Below are 17,232 nucleotides of genomic sequence, written 5' to 3' on the forward strand. Positions count from 1 at the left end.
TTGTCGCTGCACAGCGCAGCGATTCACTGTCATTGTTACACACCCAGCACGAAGACCCGTTTGTTGTTGCACTGAAGGAAACTTTTTATCCGAACTTGTGACCTGTTTCTTCTTTTAGTTCGTCAAAAAGAAAATGACTCTAGAACTTCATCTGTACAGCGAACGACTTGAAGAAGGAACATTTTGAAAGCGATACGAGAAATTGTGTTCATAAAAAGAAAAGGGGCCCGGGGCCACACCGCAGAACTTTGGGAATCGTTTTGCCTGAAAGCACTCTGCTTTAATCATACCAGCCACAAGCTTAAATCTTTACTTTCAGACGGTGTACAAAAAAGTGCAGGATTAAAAAAAACAAATTCCTCTTCAGTTCTTTTTGTTATTCCATCTTTATTGACAACAAAATAAAAGAGTATAAGCGAAAATTCTTCACAACCACTTTGCGAGGTTTCAGTAGCGGAACAGTCACAACCAGGTGCACGGAAGTAAAATTCTGCTTTCGTTGTTATTCTACTGGAGAAACAAAGCCAAACAATTACGAGAAAGACCTTGTATAATCACATGGCCATAAGGAATTAGTCCACATTTCAGTCACTATATCTCAGCAAACATGCATTTAAGAAGTATGTTTACAGCAACGCAAATAGGCAGTCTGATCGCGCGAACCAGTGTCTGCACGCTCGACACGAGCATATCGCTTGTTGATGCACAGTAAACTCGCTGGCTATTTTAAAAGGGCGCCAAGTACAGTTCTAAGTATGTGTAGCAACGTTATGTTTACAAAAAAGAAAAAGTGAAGCAATGCTGGCGTGAATAAATTATATCACAGTTTCACGAAGCACTAAGCTTCCACAAACCTTGAAGTGACTAGCATCACGTGCACGACAGCGACTATTACATATTAAAGAAAAAAAATATGCTGCCTCACTTGAATGTAAAAAAGAAGCATAGTTATGCTCCCAGCTGCCCGCTTTCGTCACGCTTTCTTATTCTGATCACTAACGCTTCGAGATCCGATCTGAATATGGCGCCCTGCGTGTTCAAATGTTAACATTACCTAAAGTGAGTAAAGGTCGTATAGTTCTGATAGCATTAAAGTAACTGATAAGTTACGAAGCCCGCATCATTGCAGAAGTTTACAGGAAGATGGAGGCATGAAGTGATTGCAGTACAGTCAAACAAGGTGTCGCTGTAGCCAACGTTTCGGCAAGAGGACATAGAGACAATGACTCCAGCGACACTCTTTGATCGACTACTGCTCTCCAAGTGCATCACATTGTCATTCGATCATCGTACTTGACAGCACAGCTACAATTGCGTGAAGAAAGCGCATGACAGATATGCAAATGCCATAGTCACAAATAGGGTACATTTTTTTTTGTCATGGCACGTTGAGAATTGATCTGAGATCTAGTAAAACCGTGAAATAATTACAGCGCATCAGCGCGGTGTTAGAAAGTGTAAATGTTAAACTCGGCACTATCTTCCACTGCAACTCCGTGACATACACCCCTGCGACATGTTATGGTACTACTGAAAACGTCAGGCCTTCGCCACTTCTTCGCAATGGCATTCAAATAAAGGCTCGACCGGTCTGACGAACGCTGTTTGCAAGATGATTGAGAAAGCGTGACATCTTGGTAAAACAGCTAGTGGTTGTCTAACCTCTATGCACCCACTGCATCGCGCGCTTCTGGCGTGACAATAGACTCAACATGATTCCCCCTCCCACCATCTCCTCTCTGATGCACATAGCTGCGCAAAGTGAAGCTATGTGTTCGGCAGAGAAATAGGTGATACGCGAAGATTGTGATCTGATGATCATTTTTGATCACTGTTCTTTGATCACAGGACACAGTCAGACACGTCTACTTGCTATGTCAGGTATTTTCATCAAGCCTTGTTAATTGCTTCAAGCAACTAGTTTCGGATGTTTCACTGGCACCAATGGCTACACAGCGCCAGAAAAACAGGACGTACATTCGCGACATTTTGACCGTCTTTCTACGCGCGCTTGAATGTACGACGAGTTAATAAATCACTACGCGCCCATCTCTCGGCGGCCCGCTCCCTCCACGTTGTTCATCTGTGTGGTTGCAGACAATATACTTTTTTTTTAAATATTAATTCGAAAGGTTTACAGCCTGAGTAGAAACGGAACGATATAGGAAAATGCCGCTACATTTCACTTGAGTCGAAAGCGACTCCTACGGCATTCTGCCCGCATTTGTTTTATGCGATAGTTGGTTGGCTGAAAAAAAAATTTTAGGCCATCTTCCCTTTTAGAATTTCCAGTCCAAACAGCGGCGCCGTTGACGGCAGTGGGGCGTCAAATATTTTGCATTGTTTTCGCGTATTTGCGTCATCTCGGCACAGGAAAAACTTTCAGTTTGCTCTTCTTTTCTGTTAAAATGCAATGTATTCTCTTTCTCACTAATAAATTACTAACTTGCACCTGCTAAAGACAGACTTTTTCGTAGTATATCGCTTCATGGGGCACAGGGTGCATGAAATTCAAGGTGTCGTCGCCAAACGGGCTTTGCTGCCGCGTAGTTTTACAGCATAACGAGGCTCCGGTCTCGGTGAGTTACCTATAAGCAAGATTTAGTCTGCCAGTCTAGGTTGACCTTTTTTTCAGTGCCGTTTTAAGCTTAGGTGGACCGGTGGACCTGTTCTGTTCACGCACAGTCTACACCATTCCAGAGAAATGTACGCTTCATGTGCCTTTTTTTTTTTTAAGGAAACGTCTGTCTCTACACCGAGTACCTATTCATCAGCGACCACTGTAGATCGGCACTGGCACTGCGCTCATTGTGTGCAGCAAGTTTAGCTGCCTGAGTGGTTTTTTACGTATTCGTGAGATGAGAACTTGAATTGGAGTCTCTTGCCACGTAGAACAAACGACAATACGAGCTTTCTTGAAAGGCATAGCTCCATCCTCGTTGAGGCAAGCATAGGTGCCCCTGATGGAACGTCCCAGCAGCTGGGCTTCTCGCCGCCTTGCTCCAGCTTCGACAATCGGCAACCCAGCGGCACTTTCACGGCTTCCGGCGCAAGTACTTGATGATGGTGTCGGCGATGTCGCAGTCAGGTTGGATGTAGCCTACAGTGCTCACACACTCTTCGGCGCACTTGTGGCCATCGAAGTAGTCGCCGTACATTATTTTGCACTGACCGCAGTTCCTGCAAGTATAGCGGGCACATAAGAATTTTTTGGGGGGCAGATATAAAAACTTGGCAAGTCGTTCTTGAGCAAACTAAGCTTCAAAAGAGAGAGTGGAGAGAGTGAAAGCAAGGAGAGGAAAAGCAGGGAGGTCAACCAGACGAGCGTTCGGTTTGCTACCCTACGCTGAAGGTAAGTGAAAGGGGAATAGAAAGAGGAAGAGGGGGGAGAGAGAGAGAGAGCACGGAGTGCATGTGAGAGAAAGCACAGGGACACAATAAGCAGTCTCTTAAAACGGTGCACTTCAAGTAGCTTACCAGTGCACGAATTGATTTATGTGCCAGTGGCGGGTGTGACCACGGTCTGATTGGGGGAATTAAAAAACAAACACAGGGGGGGAGGTTAACCAGGCTGAGCCCGGTCGGCTACCCTGCACAGGGAAGGAGGAGAGGTATTGCATGATGTGAGGCAGGAGATACGAAACATTCACAGCACTCATGCACACACGTTCAAGCGTTCATCATTTAATCGCTCACAAGTGATTGCATAAGCTGATAGATCTTTAAAAAAGTAGCAGCGTAAGCTTTTCTGACTTTCTACATCGAGTACGCACGAGACCACGGTCCCAAAAGCTTTGGTGAAAGGCAATTCGTATAGTTGCATCAGACCGGCGTGAAGGCAGCATTTTCAGTGTCAGAATGGACCTGACTGCATGCAGCTCAAATAAAAATTGGCGACGCCTCCATCCTTTGGAGATGATTGGCGAGGTTAATGCGATTAGCAATGTATCTTATGATGGGGGCGTTATTGGTGATTGTATATTTTATATATTGTGATGATTATTATGAAGAGCGGCACACACCCAGTGTCAAACAGCCAGTGACCCAAGCTGGCGTGAAAGTTCATTGAAGAGTGTCACATATCCAGTGCCGCATACCGTGTGACCTACGGGGGTCCAGCGATTGGTTTAAAACCCAGTTTTCTCAGCACAGCAGCCCGATGCTGACACATTAGACCATAGACTACCCGGTAACCCAAGTTGGCATGAATAATGTTAGATCGGCACGAATAATGCATATCAGAAACTGCGTGAAGTATCTTAAGAATGCTAATCACATTAAAAAATATATTGAGAGGAGGACGCCGTCGGTTAACTGTGAGATAAATTTTTCAGCTAGTGGATAGCAACGAAGAGGCTGTGAATGCTCTTTCAAACCCAATTTGGGCACGCAGCGGATGCTGGCAAACTTTTTGACCACGAAGAATTCGAAGACCTGAAAACTGCACCAGGATAACACTCTATTTCATGCAGCTCATGTAATTCCTTATTTATTTCTGTTTTTTTTTTTGCGAAGCTCAGTATTTCGGTGGTCTGTCAAGCTCATTACTCTCCTTACATGGCCCCAGGTGACTATTGATGGTTCCCGAAAGTCAAAAAGTACCGGAAGAAGCGCAGTTTTCAACCTGAGAGAACATCAAGTATACAACGTAACGGCTGCCCAGCTTCGCTAGGACGGGTTCCACAACCATTTAGGAAGTATATAGAAGAACAGTGGCACTCGGTGCAAAGGAGGGAACTACCTCGAAGGATATTAGGACAGACGAAAACACCACGCGGCGCTTCATCTTTTCCTAAGGCATGGTAGGATATCTTTCGTGCATGTCTTGTACATCTAGCTTGATGCTCTGTTCAAGGGTAAAGGTTTGGGGGAGCTAAAGAAGCGATGGGAGATCAGTGAGAAAAGTAAGTTTAATTGGAACAATATTTATATGTCATCCAAGTGTACAGGCCTTGCGAACTCACCAACTGCAATTCTTAAATTGCAATACGCCCAGGAAAGTAATTGGTTAAAACGGAATTAGTAAAGCTTGTTGTTTAATTTTTCGAATATGCATTTAGATTTCTTGTGCAAGTAATGTACGCCCTCTTCGAATTATCCAGCTCTAGGCTTAGAATTGCCACAGGTGACATTAATAAATGTCTGCCCCAGGCGACATTAATAAATGTTATGTAATCTAAATATAACAGCATACAGGAAGTATATTTTAAATGGACACTTAAGAGAAAAACTAAATCAGCTTAGACTCCCAAAGTATTCTTTTTCAAAAAAGTCCGACTTCCTTAATTTCACAATAGGTTCTTATTTAGGAAAGAAAACGAAGGCAAAAGTTGCATTTTTTCAATATTTTGCTTCTAAACCCCCACGCCGCTACCGTCAGTCTGATGTCACGAATTTCAAAGCATTGCTACCTAAGTCCGTTTTGGCTCAACTGAATTTTCAAAACTTACCAAGTTAAATCTCTGGCTATTTTTTAATGCAGTATAGTCTATCTGTACAGATAAAGAAATAACTAGGTCCAATCTGATGCTCTCAAAAGCCATGAAGTCACAGTAAGCAGGGGCAGGAAGTTCTAGCGTTGCTGCCACGAGCTTTTTAAAGCGAACGTTTTGTTCTTCTCCCCGTTATCGTGATCGGCGGCTGGCGGTCCGATGTTGGAATTATGACGCCGACGCATAGGGCACTCTCGTTCCGAGGTGCGGTCGTTGACGAACATCAAATGTCATAGTTCGTCGAGACACACGGGCTGTCCACCTACACTACCACCTGAAATGCGCTGGTTAACGGCCCTGTTCTCTACGGGATAACGCAGTGAAAGAACAAACTGATGTCTAAATGTCCTCACTGCAACAAACGCATGTCCTCAAGCGCGCCAGTTCTTAAATAATGCGAAACGCTTTCATGGAGCGTTGGGCTATTAGTTCACATTGAAAATCATTGTCGATGGCTTCTTCACTATTTATTCTTTGTTTTTACATAGCTTGCGGCTTACCAAGCCTCTTCTCACAGTAAGAGATACTTTTTTTTTGTATTGTAGAAGTCTAATATTTCGTTTCAGTATCGCTAAAGGCAGACAGATCGGCCTATTTAGACTCTTCAAACATGTTACGCTGAGCTCACGGGCTAGCTAGTTATCCATGATTTTGTTGAAGCAGCCCCATTTAAAAAAAAAGTATGTTCGCACAAACATGAAAGATGAGGACATACACAGGCGCTGCTTGTACCAACACCCTGTTAGGGTGCACCGCGGCAGGGAAAGAGTAGGAATGGAACTAGTAGGTTTAAATGTGGTGACGAAAAGAAAATACCTCGAGTTAACGAAACGGCATAACCAGCAGATCAAACAACTGTGCACACTACACTTTTTTAAGTTCGAACGTTCGAAACAAACGTTCGAACAAACGTTCGAAACTTACTCGATGCATATCATTGTGGCCTCCGGAAGGCGGGTGCTGATGCGGGCTGCCACCAGGTGAACAGCCGCGAGAGTCACGTAAGCCCAAGTCAACTGCGGCTTCCACGTCATTCGCTCTAGCTGATGTCTGCGAAAGAAAGCAAAAGCGTGAAAATATAGGGGTTCCATCGCGTACCTTCCAAAACCACTAATTCAAATAGCATTCTCGGCATTGTCAGACCGGTTTCCTTTCCGGCTATCCACCTGACCAAAAATATGAGCCGATGCTGGAAATAGTGCAGTCTAAGTATGCGGGCCAATTCGGCAGGTAGTGCAGCCGGAAATAAAAGCAGTCTAAAAAAAGAACCTTGTTCAAGGCGCCCCCTCAATAACAGTTTTAACAAATCCTTTAAAATTTTCACTGTGCTGGCCGGAATCGAAGCCGCATCGCAGGGGTCAGGTTCTCGGAATAGCGCTGCCTCTGGTACTTACACTTCTGGGAATCGAGGTGTGGTAAACACTTCTTGATATACGTGGCGGTTTACAATATACGGAGGTCTCCTGTGGCGCCTCACTCAGCCCTGGCTCCTGCGTCGAGTTTGTGTCGCTCGACGGTGGCCATTTCCCACCAGTATAGTTCCCCACAAGTCAGTGTGCAATAAATTCAATTTCATCTCGAACGAATGCCACTCGTATATTTTGATGGCCATCGTAGGAGAGTTCTGCCCGAATTTCTCGTTTACTTTTGGTGTTGTGTGTGGAGCATCACTGGTAATGAAATTAAATTCGAAAGTACACAACTTGTTTCGTGTACAGCTCTCTTTTTCAATTAAAGAGCGAGGAATGGAAGGAGGGGGGGGGGGGAGGGGACGCTGATTTAAGCGACTGGCGAATTATGTACATTACGTAGCAAGCAGTTAACTAGTAATGCTTTCTGAAAATAAATAAGTACATCAACAACATTTGATTTTGAGTTAACAGCTCGGCTTTGCGGGTTGTTCACATTTAAGAGAGAGGGAAAGAGAGAAGCTCTTCATAGGAAGGCAGAGATTTTTGCCGGCGGGCATACGACCGCTGGCATGCGGTTCTGCAGAGGGAGGGACAAAGGGATCAAACAATACCAAAAGACAGGGAGGGAAGAAACGAAAATTTAAAAAAAAAGTTAATGAGCGAATAAACCTGAAAATGACACCTACAGATAAGAATCTGTGCCAATTAGGTGAAAATCTGTCAACGCGGTATCCCGAAGTACGAAAACATTCAAGGTGGAGCCATGGAAAAAGGGGAAGGAATCTTGCCAGCACCTAACTCCTAAATCAGTTAAACATTCAAATTCGTGAAGTTGCCCCTGTTTGCTGCAACACGTACCAATTAGATTCAAGTACAGTTTGATTACATTTCCTTTTAAAAATCGAGGCTATACTACCCTACCACATGTTAAGTTTTTCTTAACCTATCCATTTGCATAAATACTGTCCAGGGCAGTTATTGCCACTGACGCTTCACAAAGCCAAGGAAAGTGTGGCATTGGAACAGTCTGTCCTACTCTTGAATTAGTTTTTTTCTGTTTGTCTTCGCCTTCCAGACTTCGTACCTATCTTTCTAGCAGAATTTGTAATTGTGGTTCTAGCCCTCCGTAAAATAAATCCACCAGCAAGTTCCTCAGTGGTCGGAACAGACTCCCTGTGTTTGTGCTGCCCCCTCACTGTTTCTGCTGACTCGCAGATATTGTGAGCTTTCTAATCCTTAGTGCTCCCTCACTTAGCTTTCATTGAAGTAGTTTGCGTGACTGGGCATGAAGGCTTATTTCTTCACAAAACGGCAGATTCATTGGTGAAGGCGTCTCTGAATGCTCGGGTTATTCAAATTTTACCCTCATCAGCTTCCATCATAGAGGCTAGATTTCGCAGACAAATAATGTTGCTCGAATCTTGCGCCCATGTTTGTGACAAACTCTACGGATTTTCGGCGCCTAACAGTCAAACGCAAATGCTTGAAGTCGTCATCACTAAACTACGCTGTCGAATACACTATCTTTATTTTCTATGTTTGCCCTCGGGCAAACATGGCAAATGATGTCTGAGAGGAGTAACACCGTGGTCTCAGTCTCAGCTAATGTTCTTCCTACTTTGCACTATCACCTAGATCGACCCCTAGCTCCCCACATGTTCCGGGAGAGGTATGTATGAATGGAGACACTTAATCGGCTGACCAACTACAGGAGCACTCGGAGAAAACCGAGATGAAATTAAGGGGCACAATTGCGCCACACGCACCTTCTGAACCGCACCTTCACCTATACAATTCGACTTCGAATGGGAAAGGTGCATGTATACAAGGAAAGCGTTGCATGGGGGAGAAGTGCGACAGGATTTAACATTACGCAACGCGCACAGTTCAGCAGAAACGAAAACAGCACTCCGAACTAACCGTGAAATAACACGCCAAGGACGACGGAGAAATGTGAATCCAGGACGTGGAATAAAGAAACGGCAGCCGAGAGACAACAGAAACAAATGAAACACTACGTCACTGACCATGGACAGGACACGTACACAGACTCGTTTACGGCGTTAAATGCGTGACCTCCGTGCTTGCTTGCTTTTTTTTTCTATCCCTTTTCTTCTTTCTTTTTTTGCGCACCATACCACCACATCGGACCAGGCGCCCATGTAGATGCCGTTATTAGTATGCACTCCTCTTTCCGCTGGACACATGGAAAAGTACTGAAGTGCATTGGCAACACCCGCAACGGTATAATACCATATTCTCCACACTTTAATTGCGGGGCTCGTTTTACACTTCACCTCGGCTCGCGCCGAGTCACGCTTAGGCGTCACTCTCTCAGAATGACCAGTGATAGGCGGTATTTCATTATAAGATTCATTTCATTATAATTTTCATTATAACACTACCGATATTCATAACGACGACACGGGGCTAAGTGACCATGGCGTACGTTCTATTGCTCAGCACAAGGTCAGGGGCTCGACTGCTGGCCATGGCGGCCATATTTTGCCAAAAAGGCCGCAGCGAAAAAAGAAAAGAAAAACACGTCCATGTGCCGCGATGGAGTTCGTTGCGAAGGCAAGGTGCGGTAGACAAGTGCACGACGGGCGCCTTGTATCCTTTCGCTACACGGTGTTCGCTGCCTTTAACGTTGTCTTTAGATAGGCAGCGTTTGGGATGAACAGCGTTCGTTTCCGTCATAAGGATCCTTCTCTGTAAGCTTCCGCTCTTTGCTGGCGTTGAGCATCAAGCCAGAGCTTCAAGCATCAGCCCGACTGGCACCGTTTTCCTATACCGAAGAAGTTCCATCTGCCCAGAACTCAGAGTCAGTGGGTCTCTGAACGGGTTCATGATTTCTCTAAAGGGATACTGACGTGAAACACTAAATCAGTTGCAGCTTATGAAGTATGAAGCTCTATTTTCGATGATTTCGCGGCATGAGGTTGATTACTATAGAAGAGAAGATTAGGGCCAAACTTCAATTTCTTGAACTTCGAGCCGAAACCTCATTGCTGTTACGTCAGTGTGGCGTCAGCGATTTCAAAATATCTTTTCTTGTTTGGCTCGTTGTAGGGCAGTAAAAGTTCTTGAAACTTTCAAAGTACTTGGCTTCTTTGAAATACCGTGTATTCTGTCTTCACCGATGAAAATTAATTGGGACCCCCGAGCCGACAAAGTCAAAGCTCATGACGTCACAGTGAGCTGGTTCGGGAAGTTCAAGGCGGCGGCTCCATTTGTCTTTTGTTCTTGCGCCTTGTTTGGCTTACCAAGCCTCAATCCTATCACGGTAAACGTGGCCTTGTACAGCAGACGATGTTTTTCTCGAGGTCTCCCGCAGACTTTCGTTTCACGGAAACTACGTCATATCCCGACATGGCTCAACATATATATATATATATATATATATATATATATATATATATATATATATATATATATATATATATATATATCGAGTCGGCATATACACTTAGTCATCTGTACTAGCTGCCCTTGCAGATCTGCCTGCTATCACCTCGGTTCTTTACGGAATCACACAACGAAGCAACGTGCGCTACCCCACTGCAACAAATATGCGCCTTGGAGCGCATCGTTCCTTTAATGAACCGAGTTCATTCATTTCACTCTTGTCGCAATTTTAAACCAAATTACTTTATTTGGCTCTTTAGGTCGTTTTCGTACTCGTACAGGCTGAGACGTAAGTGCTGTTGTGCGAATGCTTTGTGGCGGCTGAAGGTTTAGATGCTCTGGTCGGTGGCGGCGCTGTGTCAGCGTTTCTCCACCGCTAAATAATTTCTTGCCCTCTTGACCGTGCTCCCCGAAGTGTACGCTTCGTTTGTAGGTAATACAAAAGTCAATGCCACACGTTTGCAAACCTCTTTGTCATTACTTTTACTTTTCCTGCGCCACTCGGTGACCACAGGAGCAGTTTGGTTCCAAAGATCGAATAGCCCCGATTTAGCGATGCACCTGAACTTGGTTTCCTCGTCCCTGTTACCGTGTCCCTCTAATAATCAGCGAGCCCATAACAGTCCGCTAATACAGACATTGCTATTTTCGCGTTCACACCGTGGGTACCGGAAAGTTTACTTACTGGCGGTACTGGTAAAGCAAACAAACAAAAACAGCAAAACGGTCAAAGTGTTTCCTCGTTCCCTCTCAAAGATGCAGCGTGTAACGCGCTTCGCCTTCCGCGGACCGGAGAAATGAGAGCACTTGGAGCGAGCAGAGCACGCGCGCCCCGCCAGTGCCCGCCCTCGGCCTCGATATCACAGCCCCGCTCAGAAAGAGCCACCAATTGCTCGTCAACGACATGAAAGGAGGGTGAGCGCTGTCCACGTAACCACGGGACACTAGATGCGACATTGCGGTCGGATTTAAAGGGACTGTGGCGACGCAATTCTACTTTTCGTTCATTGTTTTCTCCGGGTTGGACCGAAGAAATGTTGCCTCTCGTTCAAGTCACCGTACCGAATATTCAAGCACCCACGTTTTTCACCGCCTATATAAAATTCAATTGTTTATTACATAGCCCCAAAACAGCGTCCTCACCTTTTAATTTGATACACAAGGATAAAGAACAATGCGCAGAGAGAACAAAAACGAAGTACATGCAAGTCGGATGAGTAATTCGATAGTATGCCTTTAAAAACAAATGTATCAGATATGAAGATGTAATCATTGTCCTAATCGCTAACGATGTTATATAAACATTGTGATTTAATTTTGGAACTCAGATTACAAACTTTGTAAACTGTATATGTTCTCGGTTTGCAGTAGGTTTGCAGTTTTTCATCTTATGTAAAGATTGCCGCTCCAAGTGACGTCGCAAGCCGGTGCTGGCACAAGCCTTTTAGCCCTATAGCTACTGAGCTATGGCTACACCTGTTGTGGCAGGAAGGAAGGAAAACAAGAGGTGAAAGGCAGATAGGTTAACCAGATTAAGTGTCCGGTTGGCTACTCGGCACAGTGGGATGGGGTAAGTGTAAATTTGTATACTAGCAGTGGCGTAGCCAGAAATTTCGTTCGGGGGGAGGGGGGGGGGGGGGCTCACTTTGCAGCTCGGCCTCCTCCTTATAGAAATAGTCGAGGGATCAAGTACGTTAAACATTAATAATAACTGCGTTGCCATTGCCAAAGATGCTGCACACGAATTGAAGACAAGTTAAGTATGTATTTTTTTATAAAAGAATATACTCGTATGTCTCAAAATTCTGCCCGAAATAATTGATATCAATGCTTCCATATTTTCTGTATATTTAACAAGTGAAGCAAATGTCACACGAACTTTAGAACTATATCACTTTGAAACCAGCAAATCAGTGCATGTCACTGATATGAAAAATGTAAAGGCAACGAAATGTACAAGTTGAGGACAAATATTTTAATGAAAATTTGTTAGCCTCCCGGCCTTTCTCTCATTTGCATCTCTCTGTCTCTCTCTTTGCCATTCAAGAACCTTGTTTACATTTTTGTACATATGCAACGACCAGGGAAAAAGCTCAATGACGCTGTCCTTTGTTAGAGTGTATTGCGCAGGAGCAGCTGTCCCTGGTAGACTTAAATACTAGGTATAGGATTTATGTTATTATCTGGAAATGTCACTGTGATGTCAATTGCGCTTGGTACGATGGCTTTACAAATCCAAACTACGCGATAAAAAGAATTCTGGCAGAAATAATGATTAAACGTCTCCACAGGTTTCACAATGATGAGCTCTTGCACATGCACTATGGTCTGTGAAAAATGCGTGCGTACTGTTTATTTTGTTGCATGTACATTAGTGGCGATAGTAGTACGTCGCATTATTTAACTACTCCAAGGATCCTGTAATGTTCTTAAGGTACTTTGCTTTCTTATCATATTTTATTTAGGGGGTGGGGGGGGGGGGGGGGGGGCAAACTGTTTGGTTATGTGAGCGCTCTTCATGATTTACACAAAGTAACCGCGACAAATTTCATCACGAAGACAACATGACTCATCTGATTTTCCACTGGGTGCATTCTGGTAAGCCGTCACCGACGATGCCGTAACAAGAAGGCCGGGGTCTCCCCTGCACAGCCAATGCCGAATCGGCCAGATCCTCGCGTTCTCTTGCGCGCCTAGCGCAATACGTTTTTGCTTTCTTGCATTTCTTGATTGCCTTGCGCAGGGAAGCGGAAAGCCTTGGCCAACCACCCCGAATACCCGGCGGCACGCAGCCGCCACTTTGGGCGCTCCTTCAATGGTGCCAGCTGGACGCATGGTATACGCCTGAACACAGTACTGCGTCGGCGCTCTATAGTTGACCGCTGGCACTCGCTCGTTAATTACGTGCGCTCGGCGGCCGACGAATGATGCAACCGACATTAGCGCCTTCTATATATTGAAGCCCGCATTACTGCATGGCGATCTGTGCGTTTGACCCCCGCCGAAACCGGACACGACTATTTGAGGCGCTGCGCTGTACAAATAGTCGCAGCTGTGCCGCGTGAAGATACGCATCCAGTCGTCGGCGAAAGTCCGTTCTTCTGCGCAGTGATGACGTGCACAGACTGCGTCAGTACGGCCTTGTCGCAAGCTATTATGTAGGTGGAACCGCGATTCTCCAAAAGCTGCCTCAACGGCATGGATGCGCTATTTATGCAATTAATCCATTGTGACCAAGCGGGACCGTATGTAATCAGGATTTTCGAACTATACACTCCGATTTATTTTTATTCAAAATTATGTGTCACAGACACCGAATTTTTCCTGTTCAAAGGATTATGGGTTACTTGATACAAACTATCTCTTTAATGGCGATGCTTTAGAAGCGGACGAAAAAAATCACAAACTGGGCCCATATTCACAAAACGTTCTTATGCTAAAAGCGTTCGTGCCAGCGAATAGTGACGTAGGATATATTATTAGGGAAGACAATCAGCCAATGAAAAAGAGCACTTACGAACGATAAGCTTTGTGAGTGCGGCCCCTAGTTCTTAAAGGGTTGATTTTTGTTTTTTGTACATTATACTAAGAAATAAATTTTACACTGACGTCACCAGTGAATATACCGTTTGCAGCAGGAACCCGTAGAAATCTTATTGGGTCTGCTTGTCTCTCTTTATTTCTTTTTTTTCTTTCTTTTTTTCTTTCATCATATGCAGGAAACAAAAATGCACGTGCAGACATCATTGTCAAGGTTCTACATAGCCCTCCTCGAATCGAGACATGTATCGCAGGTCAGTGCTTCAACTTGCGCTCACATCCACGTCGCGCCCCTTCATTTCCTCCTCGTCTTTCATCCTCGCTACACGTTGTCATGCCGAAGACAATAATACCGCGAAGCCAAATTACACTCACCTTGCAATAGATGAATCCCCTCAAGAAGTGAACTATTGCAGCAGATTTCCGAAAGCTTTCTACCTATGCAAAAGCAGGTCCTTGTTCCCCCGGGCTTCCTCTGCACTAAATGCTTCTCTGCGCGGGCGACGCCGTTTCTCAGCGAGAAGGGACAACCACGGAATAACGGGGAGGAATCTCCGGCTGAGCGACGGCCATGGCGCAGTCATCTGATTATATATCGACGCCGGCGACGACGCGAGCGCCACGCAAGGCACTGTCGCATTCGATTCGTTCCTCGACGAAGCTGACCGTGGAGGAGGGATAAGTAGCGGCAACCGCACCACCAACAAACAGCATTATAGTAGCAGCAAAGGACTGTCTTTCTTGTTGTTTTGCTCTTGCTTATCCCTCGCCCATCTCTCCTCCTCTCCACCACTTAGCGAGGTGGTAAACAGTAGCCCACGAGAAGGAATAGCAAAAAGGAGGGCGGACGTGTATAACTCGCAGTCTGTAGGTCTCGCAAAAGGCTCGAAGCCATGGGAGACGAAGAAAGCCTTCTGTGCGTGCCATAGCTGCGGGGGCTTTGCTTTCTTTCCGGAAGCTGTGACCTAGACGGACACCCCTCTGAGTGGGCGCCGACTGTTGCGGCTTGTTACGACCGTTACACGGGAGAGTCTTGTGTATCTATGGCTTTGAGAGATCGATGAGATAACCTTCCCGCTGCCGTCGCCGCCGCCACCGCCCGTATGCGCACATACACAATTCGCTGGCTTCATGGGCGTTCGATAAAGTTTCCGCCGTACTCCGAGTCTTGCAGAACTGCAGTAGTGCCCTCGATACGCACAGGCTGCGCTGTGCTGTCGGTGCGAGCGTCCGTGGAAGCCCGAAGCACCGCCATCAGTTCCGGTGAACGCTGTGGTATCAGAGCGCGGCGCGATGTCGTCATCGCCACTGCAGCTTGTTTCAGCCAATCAGGTGCGCGATCATGAATCCAAGCATGTGCCTGTGCACCAAGTGTCTCTGTCAAAGCGTTGTCTTTCCGTTATCGAACGAAAGCGCACATCCTCTAGTTTTTATACCGGTACCACATTATTATCAAGCGTAGTAATAAACGTGTCTCTGCAGCTGTTCGGGATACGCAGTACCCTAAACAACAAGACATATACGGTTGTGCAGTCGACTATTGCACGTTGGACTTGTTGGTAGGTCACGCTACGCGTCTATTTAGTTTCACGTGGATCTCAAACGACATTCAGATGCATGTTTTATGTGGCGACCACATGCGCGCACGAACATTTACTCCTTTCCACGCGAGAATACGCCATAAGGGCCCTTGCCAGCGCCACACGCGTGGAAATACGACGGGTGTACCAATACTGAAATTTTTTCTGTAACAAATCGAACACATTATATTATAGCGTCCTCTCAAAATACCGAATATATTTTAAATAACATGGAGCCTTCGAATAACATGTATTCCTCCTGGGAATGACCTATAAGTGAACTAAAATAATGACACGAGTATATGGTTGCCACCTGGCCGGTATTTCCCTCACGGTGCCGGCTGCTTGTTCCACCGTCACAGCGGCACGTCATTTGCCGAGTTTCTATTTATCCCTAACTCGGCACGTAATATGCATTGAAAGTGCTCTGTCGAGCGTTCATACCAAACAACTTGGGTCAGCTTTTCTTTCGTAAGTGCTCTTTGCCTTTGGCCAGTCGCCCTTGCTAATAATATTTCCAGTGCCAGGATTAGCTATAATTTTCTTTTACGAAGAATTCTAGCGTAAGAATTTTTTATGAATGCGGGCTCTGAATTGTTGAAAGCGGAATAAATGAAATTTCTTAAACTGTTCACTGTCGTGTTATCCGCGAGTCCGAGTGGTCCATCTTATCACTTTTTTTTTTTTTTACAGTGAAGCTCTTAGCCTCGAGTTGGTCCGGATTTTTCGCGGTGACGTCCTCACGAAATAAAAGTAAAGAAAAAAAACTTCAGCGATTAAAGCGAAAAGTGCATACATTCCTTGGTATCACGCGTACAACATACAGCACAGCTTTCGTTTCAATATAGAACAACCAGAAAACAAACATCCAAACCAAAGAATTGAAGGCTGCCGCGTCGCAAGCTGCCGCGACGATGGCAGCTTGCGAGGCTGGAAGTGACGTCACTAGCCTTTCATATATGAAAGAACCAGCCTTGCAACTGATTTCACTGCTGCTGCAGTACCGCTATACGCATAGTTGGGAATCCCGAGGAGCAGTGTGAATACGAGGAGCGGCGAAGGAAAAAGAAACGCAATACGACCAGCGGCGGCGTGCTGTTGCTGGCCGCATTGCCGTGGTATTCCAGTACAAGGGAAATCCGCAAGACCACATTTTCCTGTGGCTGAATAAGGCGCCGGAGTAAGAATTGAGCAATACAGCATTGCACACACGCTTCATCAGTTGTAGGGATGGTTTTCAACAGCTTCGCTGGACATCCACATCTACAGGGCCGGGATGGCTAGTCAATTTTTTCAGGGCGCAGCTCTTAGGCGCCCGTTCTTGCGGCGAACGTCGGCGCCGGCGTAACCGGGCGAATGAACACAGCGAGGACTGAAAGAGCGAACGTGGAGCGCAGCGAGGGATGAAAGAATCGATGAGGAAAGCGGTGGAGAAGGGTATGGCGAAAGCGTGACAAGAAAATCGTAGTGCGACGCCGATGGCTACTAAACGGCGCCAGAATAGGGCACGTCGTCTGGGAGGTCTGTCTGCGACGGCTGTTGTGAATCGCGGCGCAGGCGTCACCCACGCGCTGCCTCTCGCGATCTCTCGTTGCAAACTTCGCTTCGTTTTCAGCATGCCGCACGAGACAGACTGTTCGCACCAGCCAATATATCGCGAAATGAAAACGCGTGTAGAGCTGCGCTAAAATTTCGCATTAGGAAGTATCGTAATCGTCGGTGAATTTTTTCTTCTGAGCTTTCTCCTATGAATCCAAGCTTCAGACACGGTTCTCTCGGGTGGGTCTTCTCGCCGGCGAC

The 17,232-nt window shown here is 45.7% G+C and overlaps 1 protein-coding gene across 1 annotated transcript; it reads right to left on the minus strand.

The window, feature by feature from the left end:
• Nucleotides 1-300: 300 nt before the first annotated feature.
• On the minus strand, nucleotides 301-14,540 carry Eh (Eclosion hormone). Its single transcript, XM_072287521.1, has 3 exons — nucleotides 14,228-14,540; nucleotides 6,417-6,542; nucleotides 301-3,180 (listed from the first exon to the last, which is right to left on the minus strand). The coding sequence occupies exons 2-3, from the start codon at nucleotides 6,524-6,526 to the stop codon at nucleotides 3,036-3,038; spliced, it is 255 nt and encodes an 84-aa protein (XP_072143622.1). The 5' UTR covers nucleotides 6,527-6,542; nucleotides 14,228-14,540; the 3' UTR covers nucleotides 301-3,035.
• Between the last annotated feature and the right edge of the window lie 2,692 nt (nucleotides 14,541-17,232).

Source organism: Dermacentor andersoni, chromosome 4, assembly GCF_023375885.2.
Source record: "Dermacentor andersoni chromosome 4, qqDerAnde1_hic_scaffold, whole genome shotgun sequence".
Taxonomy (NCBI): Eukaryota; Metazoa; Arthropoda; class Arachnida; order Ixodida; family Ixodidae; genus Dermacentor; species Dermacentor andersoni.

What these genes read in the sequence shown, in the direction of transcription:
- Eh (XM_072287521.1), bottom strand. Translation starts at nt 6,526, where the DNA reads ATGACGTGGAAGCCGCAGTTGACTTGGGCTTACGTGACTCTCGCGGCT. An exon ending in GCCACAATGATATGCATCGA is followed by an intron (nt 3,181 to 6,416) that starts GTAAGTTTCGAA and finishes CTATACTTGCAG; the next exon opens with GAACTGCGGTCAGTGCAAAA.